Genomic DNA, 18,571 nt, shown 5'->3' with positions numbered 1-18,571 from the left:
GAGAAAAAGGTTTTCAGGTGAAAATGGGAAAGACAAGGAATTTAGAGAAAAAGAGTTTAGTAGAGACTCAGTGAGGGCTTCAGTAGCGTCTGCTTTCGGTACATACGCTGAGGAAGCTAGAAGATCCGCATATGAACATCCGGATGACTATAAGAAGCAACGACAAGTTCAGGAGGAGCAAGAAATAAACTGTAAATATTTTTTTTTTTAAATTTTTTTTTATGAATCAAATACATTGCAGCAATTAAGAAGAGTCCATTCATTATACCGGAGGGAGGATGGTTCGTTAAATTTATGTTCTTTTATACGTGGCCAATCAAAATGGCTCTGAGGTGCACCTTACCTAATCCGAAAATCCATCCGAAGTTGTGGTCAATCACTTTTTTGATGTGCATTATTTGGATCGGAGCCAATTCTTATATGGTGTCCTGGATGGTTTCTATTATTGGTTAGTTAAGAAGAATATAAAGGATTTCTTAGACTACTTAAGGCTGTTTTAGGTGATGTCTTTAACATACCCTCCACTGTACAAGGTATGACTTTTATGGCAGCCGGTGGGTCTTTACCAGAGTCAATTTCAATCGCTATTATGGCCAGAAGGGGTAAGTTCTGACTGGTATTAATTATATGTAAAAAAGCTCAGTAGTTTTTTCAATGAATACAAATTAAAAAAAAAAACTCTTCTCTTTGGGTCATCAGCATATATTCAGTAGAAACGTTTTTAGAGGAGTAAATTACGTCGTTGATATATTATTTATTTTTTAGTACACACTTAACACTATACTGTACCAGTATATTAAACACTCATTTGACAAAGAAAAGAATACAGTGCAATTCAATGCTTATTACATTACCTAATAATTTTAGATTTAGAGATACTTTTTATTAAAATACACAAATCTTAGAGAGTATTGATTGATGACTCGTTATTAATTCTTTATTCCACAAATCACAATTAAATTAACAGTAAATAAATTAAATATAAACAGTAAGTGGTGAATTTTTATAATAATTGGTACGAGTACTGTCCATAGGATTACGTGTTATATACCTAGGTGCATACAAGTTAATTTGACAATTAACTATTTATTAGTTATGTGATTAATATGTGCCCTCAAATAATAAAAATAGGAAATGGTTAGTGTACGATCCTTGGAGGGAGAGCCATAGTTCTTATATTTTATGTGCAAATGCACCATCAATAAACTAATTAACTGAACACTATTTTTATGTCTAGTGGCACCACCTATAGTAGATAATTAAAGTATGATAAGTGGCGCCTCATTGCGGCGTCGCGTCATCGCGCACCATCTTCAGTCTGTGTACATCGGGCGTGAAGAAATAAATAGACCTTGCTACGTTCTTAATTTTCAACGAATTTTTATGTAGTTCCATAGAAATAGAAGACTCTCAAAAATTTTTAGTATCTCAGGAACTATAAGTACTTACAAATTGGATGCAGAGGAATGAAAGTATAATTAAACAGTTAGACTTATAAAAAAAAGTTTCCAAGGTTTGCTTGTAATCGATTGTGAAAGTTTGGGATTCTTAGCAAATCGATTTTTCGAAATTAAACTAACTACACTAGCAGCAGCATTTGACTCCAGTGATAATGAAAATACTGGCTTATAACGAGATCTAAATGAAACTTCAGGAATTATAGAACTTTGACAGTCCCTAAATTTGCCATTCCTAATAATTTTTTAGCCTCAAAATATTGAATTTATTAAAGACTATAAAAGCTACGACTTTACGGATAGCATCATTAGATTTAGAAGAACGAGAGCTTGAATTAACCATTTAAATTATACAAAAAGACTTCGTCGTTTTTTCATAATTCACTATCAAAGTATTAAGTTTCTTATTTGTCAAGTGCTCTTGGTACTAAATTGTTTTAAAGGTCAAACTAACTACATTTAGGTGAATAAAAGCATCAATTAATAGCTGGAATTATAAAAAAAAGAACTCATAGATTTCTCGTGATCGACTGTCAAAGTTTCAATTTTTTTTGTGAAGTGGGATTCATAGATCAGGAAAACATCAGCTTATTAAAAGATCTCAGTAAAACCTTATTAGGACTTAACCTAGGATATATTCTATTTCTGATGACCTCAAGAAAAGGACATCAATTTGTCTGATATTTCATCTCATTCTCATTGGATTCAGAGGGATGACAGTATAAAGAAACCGTTGGAATTACTATGAAAGACCCAATAGTTTTTTCGCAAACCTAAATCGAACTTAATTTAAGACCTCACACTCCAAAAAAAAATTAAAAATTACATAATCTGTAGCAATAACATCACTAAATCAATTTGTGTGTTTGTAATTCAAATTTGCGCATCACATCAATTAGAGGAAGCTAGGAGGATAATCATAGCCACTTTCCAGTAATTGAATTTTCATTTAGGTTAAGTCAGCTTAATATTATAATGCTCTGCTCTTACCCAAACATTTAGCGAGGTAAAAACTATATATTAGCACTAAATTGCAAACCTGTGAGCCTAATTTAAATGTCGAGTTGCAAGATCTCCATGAGTTTAATCCTGTATTAACAAAAACCCCTAATAAACTATTTAACTTAACATTATTTATATGTCTATAGTAGACAATTAAAGAAGCGCTAGTGGAGCGCCCTCGCGCCGTCATCGCGCTACATCTTCAGTCAGCTGTGTGTACATTGGGCGTGTATAAATCAATACATATGATATGTTCTCAATTTTGTTCTGCTCATTGGTCAATATCTTAAGAACTATAAGCGCTATGACTTTGCGAATGGTTTCATTGGATTCAGAAAAATGAGAGTATGAATCAGTCGCCCATGGTTTTCTCGTAATCGACTATCAAAGTTTGAGGTTTTTTCAACAGCCAAAGATAGTAACCGTTTCCGATTCAATTGCCTGGAATTATAATTTAGTTTTAGTGAATTCAGTCAGTTAGCGAAGAGAGAAACAGACTCGACTGCCTAGAAGAATACTTTAATTACTTCCAAGCAGTTAATTGAAGTAATTTTTAATAAAGATCAGAAATATTCGAAGATACCCGACATAAATATGCTAAATTGAAAGACGAACTCGCTAATAACTGGTAGTCGTCTCTAGAACAGAAAATTACGTCGTTGATGAGGCATCAGTTTAAAATCCTTGGAGACATTCAGAAGTTCCTTTACATTTGGAAACGCACCACTAATGATGTTTAGTGCAATCATAAGAAGAAACATGCAAGAGACTAATTATGAGAATACACTGGATTGCGTTTGGAACAATAGAAAAAAGAGAAATAGGAGATATAAGATGCAAGAGAAAGTTTATAATTTGTAAATTGTGTTTTAAGGTTAGGGATAATAAAAAATGTTTTTTTTGCAGAGAATAATTGCCTGAGAAAAGAATGCTTTCTAAGAAAATTATTGGTGATCTATTGCCTAAAAAATTATTTTACCCACTAGTGCTTAAAAAAAATTCAAAAAGTGTTTTAAACAATTATAAATTAAATGTCAAATTTATTTTTACTTACTAGTGCGTAAAGTAATTTGTGATTTTTGATTTATCTTAAGTTTAATAGGTATACTTCGACCATATACGGTTGATAAATATACCAATAGTTTTAATTTAAAACTGTATTCTTACAACTAAATAATGTATAGTGGTGCAAAACCAAGAAAAACTTTTTTTTTCAAAACTCATTATTTTATCTTAAAAATTTAAATTGCCACTTGTGATAAATAATGGCACAACTAGTACAATTTTTTTAGTAATACGCGTAGCTTTTGAGAAATAAAATAGGGTTTTTCTCGTTTTACACTTAAGGTTATATGAGAAAAGTATAGACACAAAAACTATAGATTTTTTTATCACCTATAAATTTTGTAAGAAGATTTTTTTTTCAATGACCCTACACTTAGCCCCCCACCCACCCCACACAACTTACCAGTAAGAAACTTAAAAAAAAATCATTGTTTTTTAAAATGAAACGCATGAATAACAGCTAGTTTTGTCAATAATATTCAATCTAAAAACACAGTTTATTTATTTAAATTTAATATAATTATATACTTGCATATTAATACAAAAACAGTGCTATAGGATTGGATATTATGGACGAAAAACAGTGATTTTTTTAAAGAATTCCTTACTGGTTAGAAGTTTCTTGTTTTTTCAGTTATATATACGTAATTATTGTTTGTTAGCACTCCGTGTGATCCTCAGGAGTCTTAAAAAAATAAAAAACCTCAATCTTTAAAAGTCGATTACGAGAAAACTATAAGTTCTTTTTTCATAATTCCCATGGTTTATGCATTCTCTCGTTCTTCTGAACCATGCAAAGTCATAGCTCCTATAGTTCCTATAGTTCAAAATTGAGAACGCAGCATATGTTTATTTATTTATTATGACCGATGTACACTGCTGACTGAATATGTTGTGCTATGACGCCGTTACTGTCCATCCTTGAATTGTCTATTATAGACATAAAAATAGTGTTAATTAATTTATTAAGGATTTCTGTTATTATATTATTAAACTCGGGCAAATATTGCATCTGTAGTAAAACAGTAGTTTCTCCAATTACTGTAAATCCAGATTCGGTAAAGAAAACTGCTTTTATTACTTCAAAAGGATTATACGAATACCTACCTGTACCATGTTACATTATGTAACGCACCTTCAATATTTCAAAAAAATGATTTCAGTAATTTTTGGATTTTTTTGGACATTTGTTTGGACGATATCCCCAAATACTTACAAGAAATTGTCAAAATCTGCGTGTCTACAAACTGAGGTTGACATTTTACGCTTTCTAATTGATAAACAATGTTTCTCTAAATGATGACAAAATTCAAGAGGTACAGCGTTTTCCAGTTCAATTATGCGCCCTTGATTAAACCTTATTCAAGAAACACTGTCAATAAGGAATTAATGAAGCATATGAAATTATAGTAACCAAATTAAAAAAAACATGTAACGTCTAATATTCATTTTAAATTAAGCATAGAGCTTGTACTTGAATGCAGCATGTAGATTCATTAAGCAGAAACTATACTCAATTGAATTCACTCAACTGCTAGGAAGAAATTAAATTATTTGATTAATTAACAACAATTGTACTGGAAACTGTTACTATCTTTGATCAGATTCAAATGATAAAACACCTCAATCTTTGACAGTAGATTACGAAAAAACTATGGGCTCTTTTTTTAGTTCCAACTATTTACTTTTTTTCTTATCCCCGTATCCTTACCAAATTCGAAAAAAATGTCTACAGTTATTACTTGTTTGTAACCCTTCAGTAACATTCTGGATCTTCTGGAAAAGTTATTTTTGGGAATTGACTTAACTAATTACAGACGGGAGATATCGTATCGATTCATAGTGATCGTTCATAAATTCTGGATCTCTGAGTGACATTTATACCGATTTGGGAGTCAAAAGTGCCTTTTTTGACTTTCAACCGCATCCCACCTTTCAGGAGCATTCTGGATTTTTTGAAAAAAATATTTTTTAGACGTAAATAGACCAACTACAGATGGTGAACATCATTTTATAGAGATCGTCTATTAATTCTGTATCCCTGAGTGACATTTATGCCGATTTGGGGGTCAAAAGTGTCTTTTTTCACATTCTACCGCACCTCACTTTTCAGTAACATTTTGAATCTTCTGGAAAAATTATTTTTTGGACTTGACTAGATCAATTACAGACGGGAGATATTATTTCATAGCGATCGTCCATGAAATCTGGATCCCTGAGTGACATTTATACCGATTTGGAGGTCAAAAGTGTCTTTTTTCACTTTCTACCGCATCTCACCTATCAGTAACATTCTGGATCTTTTGGAAAAGTTATTTTTTGGATGCAAATAAACCAACTACAGACGGTGAATATCATTTTATAGCGATCGTCCATGAATTCTGGATCACTGAGTGACATTTATACCGATTTGGGGGTCAAAACTGCCTTTTTTGACTTTCTACCGCACCTCACCTTTCAGTAACATGCTGGATCTTCTGGAAAAGTTATTTTTTGGACGTGACTTAACTAACTACAGACGGGAGATATCAATTCATAGTGATCGCTTATGAATTCTGGATCTCTGAGTGACATTTATACCGATTTGGGGGTCAAAAGTATCTTTTTTCACTTTTTTCCGCACCTCACTTTTCAGTTACATTTTGGATCTTCTGGAAATAATATTTTTTGGACGTGACTAGATCAATTACAGACAGGAGATATTATTTCATAGCGATCGTCCATGAATTCTGTATCCCTGAGTGACATTTATACCGAGTTGAGGGTCAAAAGTGTCTTTTTTCACATTCTACCGCATCTCACCTTTCAGTAACATTCTGGATCTTTTGGAAAAGTTATTTTTTGGACGTAAATGGACCAACTACAGACGGTGAATATCATTTTATAGCGATCGTCCATGAATTCTGGATCACTGAGTGACATTTATACCGATTTGGGGGTCAAAACTGCCTTTTTTGACTTTCTACCGCACCTCACCTTTCAGTAACATGCTGGATCTTCTGGAAAAGTTATTTTTTGGACGTGACTTAACTAACTACAGACGGGAGATATCAATTCATAGTGATCGCTTATGAATTCTGGATCTCTGAGTAACATTTATACCGATTTGGGGGTCAAAAGTGTCTTTTTTCACTTTTTTCCGCACCTCACTTTTCAGTGACATTTTGGATCTTCTGGAAATAATATTTTTTGGACGTGACTAGATCAATTACAGACGGGATATATTATTTCATAGCGATCGTCCATGAATTCTGTATCCCTGAGTGACATTTATACCGAGTTGAGGGTCAAAAGTGTCTTTTTTCACATTCTACCGCACCTCACCTTTCAGTAACATTCTGGATCTTCTGGAAAACTAAAGTCAAATCTTCTATAGTTTCTGAGATATTTAAAAAAAATGTGAGTCGACTATTTCCATGAAACATAAAAATTCGTTGAGGATTAAGAACGCAGCACATGTCTAGTAATTTATAGACAACTGACTGTATATATTGAGCAATGACTTCGCGAGAGTGCACCACTTACTAAATTTAAATTCTGTAACGATTTCTGCGTACTAAGATATTTGTTTTATTTTTAGGTGAAGGTAAAATGGGCGTGTCAAATTCCCTGGGAGCCAACACGATGAACATCCTCTTCTCCCTAGGGATGCCCTGGTTCTTTAAGACCATGACGATGGGTATAAACAACGATTCATTTATCGGGATTGAATCGGGCTCTATAGTATATACAATAATGTCCCTTATATTGGTCGGACTCATTTTATATGTCACACTTATATTCAATAAGTTTACACTGTCAAAGGTTACAGGATGTATTTTGGTTGTTGTATATATCATTTGTATTGTGCTAGCGTGTCTTTCGGAAATGGTGTTCTTTAAGTCATAGTATATGTTGTATTTTTTATATAATGTTCCTTGTTTTGTTATATAATAAGTCAGGCATTAGCAGTTGTATGGTACTGTGATTCCGATTGATCATAATATACTCAGGTGTTTGGGAATTTTGAACATTTTATGGTCAAACTTGTAGCGTATGGAGTGCTCGTTTCGAACTTTAGTTGGATTGATCTAAAGACTATTGTAATACTATGTATTTTATTAAGGGATGTTGTTTATATATGAAGATTAGGCAAAGAATTTGATCAAATCAATTTGGAATTAAAAATATCAATTTTCTAGATCAGACTCTCACCTCCTAATTAGGTTATTTACTTTTAATAAAAAAAATGTTTTTTTTTTAAATTTTAATATTAAAAATAACTTTATTTCTTGTAAAGTGTCTCATGACTCAAGTATATTTATCAACGTTTTGTTCAATAAAAGAGCCATAGTTACGAAAAAAAGCCATGATGATGGCTCCTTTTCATACGAAACGTCGATTAAAAAAAAACATTTTTTTTATATTTCTCTTGAATTTTTGGACATAATTCAAATTTGGCAACTCTGTAAACACAATTTTATTATTGTTATTTTTACAGCAGTCGATATAATAATATGTTTTGGAACGTCGACGTTTCGATCGAAAAAATTAATCGTCAGGAAAAATAACAACTTGACTATCATTGATTTGCTGTTTGTAATACGTACCTGTATTTTTTATTAATTAATTTATTTAGTTTTACCTATAAAATTGTTTTTTCAGTTATATATATTTTTTCCGCATAAATTTTTAATTTTTCATAAATTGACGGAAATTTAATTCATTTATTTTTTTTAATATTCCCTTTAAATTTTTACCAATTACTAATAAAAACCTTGACCATGGCTCTTTTTTCGTACGAAACGTCAATAAAAAAAAAATAATTTTATATATTTTCCCTTGAATTTTGGAAAAGAATTAAAATTTGGCAACTGTGTAAAAGCAATTTTTTAATTCTGTTATTTTTTACACACCGACGTTTCGATGTAAAATATTCATCTTCAGGAAAAATACCAATTTTGTTACTAAGAAGTTCAAATCTAATAGACACTCCTATTAAAGAATATATACAGGGTGTGTCAAAGAGTAGACTTGACATCAAAGTTTAAGCATCATCGATTTTTTTTTACTGAATGTATTTTTTTTTAATTAATTAATTTACTTTTAATTATACAATTGTTTTTTCAGTTAAATATTTTTTTTTTCTGTATAAAATGATAATTGTGACAAGTTTTACATTTTTAATTTTTATTTTTAATAATTTTTTATTATTTTGAGAATAGCATATGACTCAATTATTTTTACCAAATATTAATAGAAACCTTGAGGATGGCTCTTTTTTCCTACGAAACGTCGACTAAAAAAAAATATTTTTTTTATATTTTACCTTGAATTTTGGAAAAAAATTCAAACTTGCCAACTTTGTAAACGCATTTTATGACTACTATTTTTTACACATCGACGTTTCGAACCAAAATATCCACCTTCAGGAAAATTACCAATAAGTTGAAAGGTAAATTATACAGGGTGTGTCAAAAAGTAGATTTAATATCTAAAGCTGGATTATAGTATCGATGTCTTGTTTTTAATACGTACCTGTATTTTTTATTAATTAATTTATTCAATTTTAATTAAAAAATAATTTTTTCTCTCTATTGACATATTTTTTATAATAATTTTTAATTCCCTTTAAAATTCTAGCTTTCTAAAATTAATATGACTGAAGTGTTTTTGCCAACGTTTCGTACAAAAATGGATCATCGTCAAGGACTTTTTTTCTTAATGATGGCTTTTTTTTCGTACGAAACGTCGACCAAAAAAAAATCATATTTTTCTATTTTGCCTTGAGTTTTGGAAATTAAATCAAATTTGGCAACTCTGTAAACGCAATTTAATTTTTGCTATATTTTACAAATCGACGTTTCGATCCAAAATATTCATCTTCAGGAAAAATTCCACCACTTACCAATAAGTTGAGAATTAAATTAAGAGATTTTCATCCCTTTAATAAGGAGTATATACAGGGTGTGTCAAAGAGTGTATTTGACATCAAATATTGACTATCATTAATTTTTTTTTCTAATACGTACCTGTATTTTTTATTAATTAACTTATTTACTTTTAATTATAAAATTGTTTTTCAGTTATATATTTTTTTTCGCATAAAATTATAATTGGGTCAATTTCTTAATTTTTTTATATATTGACGGAAATTTGAATGTTTTAATTTTTTTTCTTATATTTTTTAAATCTTTTTAAATTTTTACCAATCATTACTTAAAACCTTGACGATGGTTCTTTTTTCATACGAAACGTCGACCAAAAAAAAAAAATTTTGTTTTTTTTCCCTTGAATTTTGGAAAAAAAATCCAATTTGGCACCTCTGTAAACGCACTTTTATTAGTGCTATTTTTTACACATCAAAGTTTCGATCCAAAATATTCATCTTCAGGAAAAAATTCCACCACTTTTAAATTCTTTTTCTTATTTTTTATTAATTAATTTATTCACTTCTAGCTAAAAAAAATATTTCTTTCTCTCTATTGACACAATTTTTAATTCCCTTTAAAATTTTAGCATAATATGACTCAAGTATTTTTACCAACGTTTCGTACAAAAAAGAACCATCATCAATGCTTTTTTTCATAATGATGGCTCTTTTTTTGGACGAAACGTTGAAAAAAATATAGTAAAAAAGGAAGTAAAAAAAATTATTTAATAAAAAAATAAATTAATAAGTATCAATACAAGAGCAACTAAATATTTAAAATAAAAATATGCTTATCAACTCTGTAAGCGCACTTTCATTACACATAAAACGTCTCGATCCAAATAAATTCATCTTCAGGCAAAATTTTCATTATGCCCTTGACTAAAATTAAAACTGAGCTGGCACAAAAAAAAATCAGCATTTCTACCTGAAGACGAATAATCTGGGTCGAAACGTTGACGTTTCAAAACTTGTTTTTTATTAGATTATTTAAAAAAAAAAGGTGAAGATGATCTTAGAGGAGCCAAACGTCGAACTTTAATTAGCCAACTCTTAATAAAATTTGATCGAATTTTTTGCTATTTTAAGACCCTTTACGCACTAGAGATCAAGTTGCACCTTGAAAGGAAAAAATTTTAATTAATTTTTAATGACCCTCTTTCTTTACCATTTTCCATTAAAATTAATTTATTATTTAATTGCATTAAATTTAATTTCATTAAGCGACAATTGTTGCTCAACTTGGTCTTTAGGCCCTACGGGCATTATATCAACCAATATAAGTTTCTTATTATTTTGCAAAATATGACTAATTATTGTAAATACTCATCGAATGAGTTCTAATTAGGTAAAGGACCCTTGTGATATTTGTAACCTCATGTGACCTCATATTCTGTACATAAGTATATGGATTTTTTGTTATATGTTTGTTGAAAATAATTAAAAAAAAATAAAATGTTATTTATTTATATTTGTAGTTTTTTTTATATTTAGTCCCTTTTTGTTAAGTGAATTATAAGCGTTCTTATATATGAAAAATTCAATCATCTTTGAAATTAACTGTGTTTAAAAATGTGAGTTTAATAGAATTAAATAAATATAATTAGCAGAATAAGAGAGACACCTCAGCTTAAAAAATTCAATACATTTGAGATTTTTGTTTATGCAGGTAAGAACTCTAAATTATGTATGTAAAGAATATTCCATTGATTATTATGATTTTTGTCTCATAATAATATTCTTATTAGTTTCTGAGATATTGGACTTTGAAGTCAATGGTCACCTTAATGGTCAAACATCGTTAAAAAAATGAATAGCAATGTAATAAATAATTTATGTATAAACCTTTATTTATGATAAGACCCATGTACGGCTATGCTATGGACCATTTACCAATATCTTATCAACTTACTTTACCTGGGGTTATTATTAAATACGAGATTTTTGCATGCAAATCCGCCCACGAACTCCGGAAAAGTAGAAAATGCGGTAAACCCGAGGGGAATTTGAAAATCTCCGTTGAAAAATGTTAATAAGCTCCGTTCTAAATAAACTTTATAAATCTGAACTTTTATTTACTTGAAAAGCGGATCAAAATTGATAAAAACCACGTCAAACTAAAACTTTAATTTTTAATTTTCTCATCTTTCATGTTAAGGGATAAAGCGTCTCATTATTTCTTTCTTGGGTGTTTTAAACTATAATCTTTCACTTAGCATGTAAATAGTGAACAAGTGACAGAAGAAGCCCATATATTATGCTATAAAACTAGCACAACTTATTTATTTTCACCTAGAATATCGTCTATAAAAAACTGACCTAAATAATGGCTATTTTTTGTTAGAACTTCCCTATACTTCTCTCAATGGCCGAAAATCCTAACCGAAACTGTAAAGCGTGAAAAACCTGAAATAGCACCACTCCTAAATGTAATTTCCAACCAAAATATGTCAAGGAAAATTGCCGGTTACCAAGTGACCTGGAAGATCCGGAATTGACCAAGCGTTTGCTGTGTATTAGTAAATCGAACTTACCTCAGAAAAATGTATAGTGTAAACTCAAGTGAGGCCAGTTTTAAGACAAATACTAAAAATTACATTAACCTTTTGTAAGGACATTTAAAATATTTAAAAAAGTATTTAATTTACGTACTTAAGGTGTAAATTGAGGCTATAAGTGCAATATCGGACCCACAAAAATTCAAAATCGGCTTTATTGTAGAATATTATCCGTCAAGTTTAAATCTATTTATTGCACAGTAGATCAAACAACCAATTCCTTTTCGTTACGAGATGGCAGCACTAAACTAGTTATTGAACTTAATTATTGATGAAAGACTAAAGAAGCAAAGTGGACTATCCTCAGTTAGTTCACTGAGCTACTAAAAGTAAGAAGTTTATATGCTAGAGACACACTAAAAAAAAGTCACTAAACTGGCAAAAAGTGGAAACGCAACGGTCATCTGTTTTGATCTAATGAAGACTCTTCCTACACCTGTACTTACCACAGGCATTTGTTACTATAAAAGGCAGTTATGGACTTACTGCTTTAATATACATGAAATGGGAACCAATAATTCGTTCATGTTTGTATGGGATGAAAGTATTGCTTCCAAGGGGCCGCAAGAGGTGGGATCTTGTATTTTATATTACATAAAAAACTTTGTTACATCGAAAAGACTTATGTGTGTGGTCAGAATCGTAATATAAAAATGTCATTGATATGTAACTATATTACTGCATCTCCATTATTTGCTATGGAAGAAATAGATCATAAATTCCTTGTAAGTGGTCATTTCTATTTAACATGCAACAAAGATTTCGAAATCATGGAAAAAGAAAAGAAATTCCATCCACATATTTTTATACCTCAAGACTGGTATACAGTCATAAGACATCCCTTTACCATAATAGAAATGGATAAGTCAAGATTTTTTTCCACAAAGGAACTTGAAAATAACATAATAAACACAAAAGTATCTGAAACAAAAACAATGGTGGAGAGGCTCAAAATCCAATGGTTAAGGTTTAGAAAAGATTATCCCAATACTATTTTAGTTTTTCCCAATACTATTTAGTATAATTACTCGAATAATGAATAGGTTTATTTTAACACAGTAGATCTTAGTAAAAGGAAATCTGTTTCCAAGGAGATTAAAATCTTCCCCTTTTATACCCAAATGGTAGTGCCATTAATGAAGCTAAAATAAAGATCTCCTTGAGTTCATGGAATTCATATTTCCTATATACCAAGATTTTCATAAAAATCTGAGGTCATTTGCTCAAGCAACTGGAGGTGAAGTAGTTGGCCCAATTGAGGAAAAAGAAACTTTACGTATTTAATAACTACCTACTTAATAAAAAAATAAAGTTTCTATATTTTTTTATTTATTCTCGTGACAATACGAGTAATACAGTTTTTGACGTAATACTTATAATAGCTTAAGTTATGGTAACCCATTAAAAACCCAATCTATTTTAAATGCACTAACCCACATAGAAAAATCGAATATTATAGCCATATCCAAAAATTTAAAACAAGTTGCGCAAATTTAAGTAACACTCAAGAACATTCAATTAATTCGAACTACAGAAATATCCTTTTAAAAGGGTTTTGCGCACTTACATTTTCGTATTTTTTTTAAACCTATTTTTTAGCACTTAATAATATTGGGGTTAGTCCGTTTTTGCACTCATAGCCTCAATTGATCAACTGATTTATTTACCCACTGACACTACCAAACACGATCACTTAAGACTAATTTGCATCGTATTTATTTACTAGCGTTTATGTCCGATTTAAATATCGCGCCAATATTCCGAATTGAACTGTCAACTGGCCTCCTAGCGGCGACGCGACAACTTAAACCCACTTTCCGGAGCCTTCCACGCGTCCCAACAGTTGTCACCGGTTGCGGATTTGCTAATACTTAAAATTTAAAAAATACCAATAAATTTAAAGAGTGTATGGATACGGGTATTTCATTAGTGACAACTTAAGGACTGACTAATATAGAGAAAAGTGCTAAAAAACTCTGAGTTTGTCAGGGAATCATAAAAAGTGCAATGTTGGGCATTAGTCTAAGAAACATAATAGCAAATAAAGAAATAAGAGGAAGATCGTGGTTGGCTCATGATGTAAAGAAAAATGCAGGTGGAAACTGGTTCCAGGTAGCACAGGACATAAAAACATGGAAGAATGTTGAAGAGACTTTTTTACTAACCATATCTAACTTCAGATCCAATACAATGACTCTAATCATATTAAAGCTTGATAAGTAAAATATTTAGGATAAATAACGTTCTCGAAAAAATCATATTTTATGATTGATTCAGCACAATCAATAATCCTCTCTGACGTAATTTCACTTGATATAAATACAGTGATTTATCATACTAACATCACATACGAACTAAAATGAAGTGCCTAATCATTTTTACGCTATTAAGTCTAATACCTTTTGTGATTTATGCCAAAATAACAAACGATTGGGAACACATAGACAACAGAACTGTTCCGGACTGGTACGATAAAGCCAAAGTGGGAATATTCGTGCACTGGGGACTGTTTGCTGTTCCAGGATTCTCAGACGAATGGTTCTGGAACGAGTGGAGGGCTCAAAGTAAGGAGGAGGTCGTTCGGTTTCTAAACAAAACGGAGAAACCCGGATTTACTTATCAGGAGTATGCCACGAGGCTCACAGGCGAGTTTTTCAATGCAACCCAGTGGGCTGATTTATTTAAGAAATCTGGTGCAAAGTATGTGGTATTCACTAGTAAACATCATGAAGGTTTTACCATGTGGCCTTCTAAATACACCTACTCATTTAATTCAGTTGATATGGGTCCACATAAGGATATAGTGAAGGAAGTCAGTGAGGCAGTAAAAGCTTGCGGTTTAAAGTTTGGTGTTTATCATTCTTTATTAGAATGGTTTCATCCGCTGTACATTGCTGATCAACAAGAGAACACCACATACTTTATAGATCAAAAAGTATATCCAGAAATGGTGGAGCTAGTAAACAACTATAAGCCAGATATATTTTGGTCCGATGGGGAGTGGGACATGTCCGATGAGTATTGGAGAGCCACCGAGTTTTTAACGTGGCTTTTTAACGAGAGTCCAGTCAAAGATACCGTTTTAACGAACGATAGATGGGGCAAAAATACTCCGTGTGTCCATGGAGACATCCATACCTGCATTGACAGGTACAATCCAGGAGTATTGCAGGGTCATAAATGGGAGAACGCCATGACCATTGATTGGCACTCGTGGGGCTACAGGAGAAACTCAAACATTGACGAATATGCTAGCAGCAAGCAACTTATAGAGCTTTTAATCGAAACGGTAAGTTGTGGCGGGAACATTTTAATCAATGTGGGACCTACGAAAGAAGGCCATATTGACCCGATATATCAAGAAAGGCTAATCGATTTAGGCAACTGGCTAAATGTTAATGGTGAGGCCATATATGAAAGCAATCCTTGGATAGAACATCAGAATGATACGGTTACCAGTGGAGTATGGTTTACGCAAAAAAATGGAAATATATATGCGTCAGTACTTGAGGGTGTCTACGCTATTCAATGAGTCTACACAAGTTGAATTGCTTGGTGCTAGTGGACGGTTGGATTGGTCTCTGGATGAAGGAGTTGTGACCGTTCAGATGCCCGATAAAGCAACCGTTTGGGGTAACGATGCTTGGATGTTAAAAATATACAGAGAATAAAGTTAAAAAAAAATATTTGCACACAGGCAGTAATGTTATTATTACCTAAAATCAGGTAATAACCTTGGTCAGTAAAATTTATTTATTACATTATAATTTGTTGCCTTATTTTTATGTTGTTTTTTTTTAATATATATTTACCTTTTTTATGTGTTTTAAATTCTTCACCCAGTGCCACCATAATAATAAATAATAAATAAATCAAAAGTTGATCAACCACTGAAGGGGTGTCGTAATTCTTTTGTCCTCATGTGAGTTTAAAAAACGCTCTTTTAATCATACTCTAAAACTGCCTCTGATCCTATAGAATAATGATCTATTGATATCACAAAATTACTAAGCGTAATTTCTGTAGACAGTTCAAAGTCAGGGGTAGGAGCAGTTTTGCTTCAAAATAATTTACCGTGTGCATTTGCCTCCAAAGTTTTAACTGAAACCCAAGAAAGATATGCGCAAATTGAAAAAGAAATGGCAGCAATATGCTTTGGTTTAAACAGGTTTCATGAATATATCTTTGGGAAAAAAGTTAAAGTGGAGACAGATCACCAGCCTTTAATAACAATTTTTAAAAAGCCTTTAAATAAGTGCCCTCCTAGACTTCAAAGAATGTTATTACAGGTACAAAAATATGATTTAGAAGTATACTATAAGCCAGGCAAAAAACTTATTATAGCAGATACTTTATTAAGGGCTTATATTCAAGACAAAAGTTATGATAATTTTGATAATGAAATGCAGGCACAAGTATGTCTTGTAGTGTCGGAAATAAATGTTACAGAAGGAAAATTAAATGAAATTGAAAAAATGACTGTAAGTGATAAAACTCTACAGGAATTAAAAACTGTTATTTTAAATGGGTGGTCCAATTCAATTAAAAAAGTCAGGGAGTGTATAAAACCCTATTTTAAATTCAGAGATGAGTTCACTTTGCATAAAATTTTGATTTTAAAAGGAAATTGTCTAGTAATACCTAAAAGTTTGCACAGTGAAATGTTAAACAAAGTACACTAAAACCATTTGGGTGTTAAAAAGTGTTTGGACTTAGCTAAAGGTTCAATTTATTGGCCCACAATGTCTAATGATATTAAACAAAAAATTGAATCATGCTATATATGTCTAAAACATTCTAAATCCCAAACTCCTGAACCCTTAATGTGTCATAATATACCCTTAATCCCATGGAATAAAGTAGGTTGTGATTTGTTTGAGCTGTATGGTGAAAAATATTTACTTTTAATTGATTATTATTCAAAATATATTGAAATAGAAAAGTTAAATTTTGACACTTATAGCTCTACAGTAGTACAAATAATGAAGTCAATATTTTCCCGACATGGGATTCCCAGAATAGTTATTTCTGATGGTGGACCTCAGTTCATGTCAGAATTATTTAAAAGATTTACTAAAGAATGGGAATTTACTCATGTTGTTAGTTCTCCAACCTATGCCAAATCAAATGGTATGACAGAGAGAAATGTTCAAACATCTAAAAATATGTTTAAAAAGGTCTTAGAGGAAAAAAAAGATATCTATTTGGCTTTGCTGTATTATAGAAATATGTCAATTTTTGACAATGTTTCTCCAGCAAACTTATTAATGTCGAGAAATCTAAGAACTACTGAAACTATTCTTAATAAAGAACTATTCCTGTCACTGAGCAAACCTTAAGACCATATGTAATAGATACTAAGATGTATACTAAGTTTTTGGAAAAAACACAACAGGCACAGTACAATAATTATAATAGGCCAAGAGTTACCAGACATTTTGCCTAATACCAAAGTTGTAATTCAATTAAAGCCTAAAGGTATTTGGGTGCCTGGTAGGGTTGTCCAAAAACTTAGAGACAGGTCATATCAAGTAAAAACTGATTCTGGCTCTATATTTATTAGAAATAGGATTTTCATAAAAGTTGTGCCTTCAGATACTAAAGATATAGGGGTGAAAGATGAATATAAATCGGTTAGGTTCTTCTCAGACAATGAGGGGGATGAAGGTAAAAACAAAAAGTGTTTCTTAGAGTTAAGTGAAAGTGAACTAGGGAATGAAAGTGAAAATGAGTCAGAAGACACTGAGATGTATAGTGCAGAAAGTGAGGATAAAGAAGAAGAAAACTTAAATCCTGTGGTTACTCGTAGAGGTAGATTAGTTAGAGCACCTACTAGGTTAGATCTTTAAGGATGTAGTACTGTAAGTTAATCAGGATAGAATGTTTATTTTTTTTTATTTTATAAAAAAGGGAGATGTCAGGTATACAACCAGAGTATACTTTGAAATTACCTATTTATGGCTTGTCAGACATTGACAAAAGACAACTGATGTTTTGAGTAGTGGTAGGTTGAGTTGTTGGTATAACTTGCACTTATGGAGAATAAAGCAAGTAATAAAATAATTATAATGTGTTATTAATCATTATTCAAGTGTACCCAATCAAGTGCTCCCAAATTACAAGTACAAAAACAAATATAAATTAACACTAATAAGATTGCATCGTTTACTCTGTCATAAGTTACGTTTACAACGAAGGTACCAAATATTTAATTATATTGACCTATTTTGAAGTATCAAGAATGACAAGTTTGACATTTTATTGGACGTTAGCTTACGAGGTTTTAATTTTTGTCCACAAAAATAAAGAAGAAAATACAGAGTACAAGTTTAAGCCTTGAAAAAGAAATTATTAGTTTTTTTATTATCTTTAAACATTTAGAGATTATGTCCTATAATTCTTCGTCTAAACACTCTTTAACTGATATTTTGATCCTGGACTAATTTAATCTCTTATTAATCACCCAAGTAACAAAAGTTGAGATTAGTCTTATTTTCACTAGTTGCAACGTTGTTTTCAGTGCAAAATTTAGTTGCACCTGTATCGCAACTGTTGTAAAACTCTGCTGTTTTTACAAC

The 18,571-nt window shown here is 31.2% G+C and overlaps 2 protein-coding genes across 2 annotated transcripts in view; both read left to right on the top strand.

The window, feature by feature from the left end:
* LOC126745659 (sodium/potassium/calcium exchanger 4-like) overlaps positions 1–10,904 on the top strand; it is a 28,583-nt gene extending 17,679 nt beyond the window's left edge. The window contains exons 7-10 of the mRNA XM_050453603.1: positions 18–191; positions 242–448; positions 501–602; positions 7,105–10,904. Coding sequence (XP_050309560.1) covers positions 18–191; positions 242–448; positions 501–602; positions 7,105–7,412 — 791 coding nt within the window. The 3' untranslated portion in view covers positions 7,413–10,904. The remainder of the gene's footprint in view (positions 1–17; positions 192–241; positions 449–500; positions 603–7,104) is intronic.
* Positions 10,905–14,343: 3,439 nt separating this feature from the next.
* Positions 14,344–15,810, top strand: LOC126745661 (alpha-L-fucosidase-like). The gene is given in 2 exon segments (XM_050453606.1): positions 14,344–15,503; positions 15,505–15,810. Coding segments are annotated over 2 exon segments (1,311 nt in total). The 5' UTR covers positions 14,344–14,352; the 3' UTR covers positions 15,665–15,810.
* The last annotated feature ends 2,761 nt before the right edge of the window (positions 15,811–18,571 follow it).

The sequence above is a fragment of the Anthonomus grandis genome, chromosome 16, assembly GCF_022605725.1.
Source record: "Anthonomus grandis grandis chromosome 16, icAntGran1.3, whole genome shotgun sequence".
Lineage (NCBI taxonomy): Eukaryota > Metazoa > Arthropoda > Insecta > Coleoptera > Curculionidae > Anthonomus > Anthonomus grandis.
The sequence above is the reverse complement of the archived record's forward strand: the minus strand, read 5'-3'. Positions and strand labels throughout refer to the sequence as shown.